General features: G+C 41.5%; 1 protein-coding gene across 1 annotated transcript in view; it reads left to right on the top strand.

Moving 5' to 3' along the window:
* adam11 (ADAM metallopeptidase domain 11) overlaps positions 1–4,632 on the top strand; it is a 29,309-nt gene that overhangs the window by 19,514 nt on the left and 5,163 nt on the right. Inside the window, 11 exon segments of the mRNA XM_032503079.1 lie at positions 1,059–1,225; positions 1,461–1,545; positions 1,723–1,813; positions 2,509–2,564; positions 2,879–2,948; positions 2,951–2,985; positions 3,385–3,456; positions 3,773–3,865; positions 3,996–4,076; positions 4,178–4,228; positions 4,326–4,389. Coding sequence (XP_032358970.1) covers positions 1,059–1,225; positions 1,461–1,545; positions 1,723–1,813; positions 2,509–2,564; positions 2,879–2,948; positions 2,951–2,985; positions 3,385–3,456; positions 3,773–3,865; positions 3,996–4,076; positions 4,178–4,228; positions 4,326–4,389 — 865 coding nt within the window.

The following is a 4,632-nucleotide window of genomic DNA, read 5'->3' as shown; positions in this document are numbered from 1 at the left end:
GTGGCGCTGTAATTAAGGCTTCAAAACTTAAACTTTGAAAGGCCACGCCCCTCACACCATAAGTCCAATGGACTTGAAATTTCTCACACAGGCGCAGCCTAATGTGCTCTACAAAAAAGCCTCAAGGATCATTAAGGTCCGCCTAGAAAATCTTTCCGCCATTTGGAATTTTTTGAAAAAAACCAGTTTTGAGATCTCCTCCTTCACCTATTGTATTGGTTATTTGCTTTTTTCAAATTGTGTATGTGCTGGACTGGTTTGGTGTGGGTGTGGGTGTGTGTGGTGTGTGTGTGTCGTGTGTGGAGGGTGGTTGGGTGGCGCTAGTTGGAGAGAGATTTACCCAGGATAGCTTTTATAAATAGATATTTCCAGTGTCTCAGCCTACGCGTTTAAGAAGATGGAAGATCTGTGCTGTAATACAGTACAGTAACGAGTTGAGGCTTAACCTAAAAACACTGAGCTGTTTACTATGAATGTACATATAAGTAAATAAAGCTGTGTAACAGCTGCTCGGACATGATTCTCTTGTCAAAAAAAAGACAAATGAAGTGCAGAAGATTCATGGTGTCCTCTGCTGTAGCATCTACAGGGGAAACTCTTCTCTGAAAAATGCAGTGTTGCCGGTTTTCATGGCAACCGACTGCTGCGTGCCTTCTCCCACTCAGTGTCTAAAATTGACAGATTCTGTCTCCATTACCTGAATATTTAACTCTCACGTAATCCCTTAAAACTTTTTTTTTTAGTTATTCTAACCCTTTTCCTATGTAGAAATGGGCCTAGATCTGGAATATTATGTAATTTTAACACTTAAATAGCAACTAAAATAACAATTTGGTCCCTAAATTTGTATTTATTTTTTGGGCTGTTGAGGTCCTTCGGAGTGCTGTTATCATCCAAGAACAGATTTCTAAACACTGTAATATTCACTTTCACGTCCAGATTTTCTTTTCATATTTATTCATTGTTCTGTCTCTTGTTTCTATTGTAATCTCAAGACAAGGAAAACAAGAGACAAAAGATGACTTTTCTGAATGTTTTTCCCCATTTGATGTTTCCAGATCTACAAGGAGCAGCTCAACACTCGCATCGTCCTGGTGGCCATGGAAACCTGGTCTTCTGAAAACAGGGTCTCTGTGGGCGATGACGCCTTGCTCACCCTGCGCGACTTCATGAAGTACAGGAAGGAGAGCATCAAGGAACGCTGTGACGCCGTTCACCTCTTCTCGTGAGTTCAATCTCCTGATTCTACATCCTCTTTCGTCTCCCTCTTCTTCTCCTCTGTCTTCTTCGATCTCCTCCTCCTTTTCCTTCTCCCCCCTCCACCAACTCCATATTCTCTTTCTCCTCCTCCTGCTCTTCTTCCTCCATCTCTTCCTTCTTCTTCTTTGTCTTCTTCTCCTCTTTCTGTGCTTATTATTATTACTAGTACTATAGTAAAGGGCTCCCTGTCTTTACTACAGCGGGAGGACGTTCATGAGCAGCCGCAGTGAGGCGGCCTACATCGGGGGCATCTGCTCAATCACTAGGGGTGGAGGCATCAATGAGGTGAGACTCGTGTCCCTTACGCTGAATAGATTACAGAGACTGGCTACAAATCATGGTGTTTGTCCAATGGACTTAAGTAATAAATAAGTAATAAATCGTTTTCATGAGTCTCAGGCTGGTTTAGTCTCTTTTCCTTCTAGTCATTGTCATGAACTTGATTGTTACGTTTGTCTTCAGTTTGGCAGTGTGGGCCCTATGGCCATCACATTGAGCCAGAGTCTTGGCCAGAACATTGGCATGCTGAGGAACAAAGAGCGACTGGCTGCAGGTGAGACTAACGCACAATGAAGACATCGGTGGAGATCTTACACAAGCATTCATGGGAGGACAATCTCTCTTGACATAATTCAGACACACAACGGCGTTAAAATACCAAAATAACACATGCATACTTTTATTTATTTATTTTAATTCTGGCAATATTTGGTTATTTCAGCAAAGTAAGATACACTTCTAAATTGTATTGTCCTGTTATATCTACAATTTGTCTTTTGCAAACACCTTGACCAAACCAGTAACATAAACCTGTTAGACAGCACTCTTTTGATTTTGCCACTGAGAACCTGCTGCTTGTATTAAATAAATCTCTGAGTAAAGAAAACACCTCTGCTGTACTAATAGCGCCCTCAAGTGGTTATAGAGTTGCTAAAAAATGTTTTAGTTCTGGCAGTCTTGACTGCAGAAGTGTGTGGTGTGTGTGTGTGTGTGTGTGTGGTGTGTGTGTGTGTTGTGTGTGTGTTGTGTGTGTGTGTGTGTGTGTGTGTGTGTGTGTGTGTGTGTGTGTGTGTGTGTGTGTGTGTGTGTGTGTGTTGGTGTGTGGTGTGTGTGTTGTGTGTGTGTGTGTGTGTGTGTGTGTGTGTGTGTGTGTGTGGGTGTGTGTGTGTGTGTGTGTGTGTGGGTGTGGGTGTGTGTGGTGTGTGTGTGTGTGTGTGTGTGTGGTGTGTGTGTGGTGTGTGTGTGTAGGAGACTGCAGGTGTCCAGACCCATGGCTGGGCTGTATAATGGGGGACACAGGGTATGCACCTTTTAAGTTACAATAACGTAATAGTACATTAAGAAAGAAATCTCAAAATTGAAAGAAATAGAATTCTGTGTAAACAAAGATGGACATATACTGCCAGTCATTTTTGGTTTGAAATATGTCTCAGTAAAGCATAGGTGTACATGTAGCTTGTAAAAGACTCCAAGATCCAGCTCCATCTTTATTGGAAGATATTAACAACATTTAAATTGACAGATTATCTAATTTTTTTGGAAGGTTTTAAACAATATTTCAAATGCGTCCAAAAGATATAACAGTGAGTGATTTTATTCTTGTTTTTGTATCACTTAGTTACTACCTGCCCGGAAGTTCTCTCGCTGCAGTATAGACGAGTACCTGCGCTTCCTCCAGCAGGAGGGAGGAGCTGTCTCTTCAACAAGCCAGCAAGGTGAGGGATGGTCAGTCATCATCAGGGGGCTCTGTGGGGGGGGGAGGGGGGGGGCTACTGAGGTGTCTGCTATCTTCTTTAATTGCTCCCTTAACTCTGACATTATTTTTGTTTGTTCCATTAGCAACAAATAAAGCAACTCTGCTTACCCTACAAACCAGTTTTACATTGGTTTAACATTTTCAGTTTTGAAAACACACCAACAAGTTTTTCCAAATCCACAATACATAGCAAATCGTCCTCATCTCCAGAACACCACATACATATATTTTCTGTGCATATATATATATATATATATATATATATATATATATATATATTTTAAATTGGTTTGAATGTATTTTCATTGTTTGTTCTGGTGATGTGCATTGCTTGACTCTACCTTGCATATATCCCATCCCCCCCGTAGTTGTTAGACCCACCCGAGTGTGGGAATGGATATGTGGAGCTGGGAGAGGAATGTGACTGTGGATCACTAGTGGTGAGCACATTTTAATTAACTACTTTATTATTGTTTGTCTTATACACAAAAAGTTTAAGGACTGATTTTAACCCATTAATTAAATCACCCTTTTAGCCTTAAGCCTGGTAGTTTGTTATACTGTTAGCAGGCTTTTGTAGTAATTCTTAAAGGAATTTATTTACCAAACCGCTAAACTGTGAACTCTACTGGGGACCACGTTTGTCCCACAACCCCTGTCTTTGTAGTATGTTGGATTGTAAGTGTGTTCAGTTGTGTTCAAAACACCCTGACACTCATGATCTACAGATGTACTCTAAACATCTCTCACTCATAGGAGTGTGCACGGAGTGGAGCCAACTGCTGTAAGAAGTGCACCCTTACCCACAATGCCATGTGCAGCAACGGGCTCTGCTGCAGGGACTGCAAGGTGAGCTGCTTTAATAAATCACTTTAACTGGATAGTTTGTCACTTTTTCTACATGCTCTTGCTTACTCTGTTCCATCCCCTACGTCTTTCTCTTTTTCCTTCCGTCATCTTCTATGTTTTTTTGTGACAGTACGAGCTGAGAGGGGTGACTTGCCGTGACGCTGTTAACGACTGTGACATCCCTGAGAACTGCATGGGAGACTCCAGCCAGGTAAAAGACACGCATTTACAATTATCAAGATCCTTACAGAATCCAAACATCTGAAACCCACCATGATGGTGAACTGACGGAGAATGTTCTCTCTCTTGCAGTGTCCTCATAACGTCCACAAACTAGATGGCTACATGTGTGATGCTGGACAGGTGAAGTCATGCTATTAATTTAAGTAATTAATTGAATACATTTAATTAGTTACATTTGATAAAACATTTGTATCTTTTTGTCCATTCTCCTCCTCAGGGTCGGTGTTATGGAGGCCGCTGTAAGACCAGAGATGGCCAGTGCAGGACACTGTGGGGCTACAGTAGGTTTGGATTGGATATTGAGCTTTATATTTCCATGTTGCATTGGCCTGTGATGGTTAAAAGGGTTAGGGTTCATAGCTCACATTTTCAAACTTTACTTTTTTTCTGAGAAGAGCTTGTAACAATTAATGTAAGGCCATGGGTTGTCGTACCCTGGAAATCCAGAGTTCTCGCAAGAGTACAATTTGAATTTGCTCAGCGAGTCACTCTGGCATTGAGTAATGCTGCTCATTAACAATACC

The sequence above is a fragment of the Etheostoma spectabile genome, chromosome 21 (assembly GCF_008692095.1).
Source record: "Etheostoma spectabile isolate EspeVRDwgs_2016 chromosome 21, UIUC_Espe_1.0, whole genome shotgun sequence".
In the NCBI taxonomy this organism is placed as follows: Eukaryota; Metazoa; Chordata; class Actinopteri; order Perciformes; family Percidae; genus Etheostoma; species Etheostoma spectabile.
The sequence above is the reverse complement of the archived record's forward strand: the minus strand, read 5'-3'. Positions and strand labels throughout refer to the sequence as shown.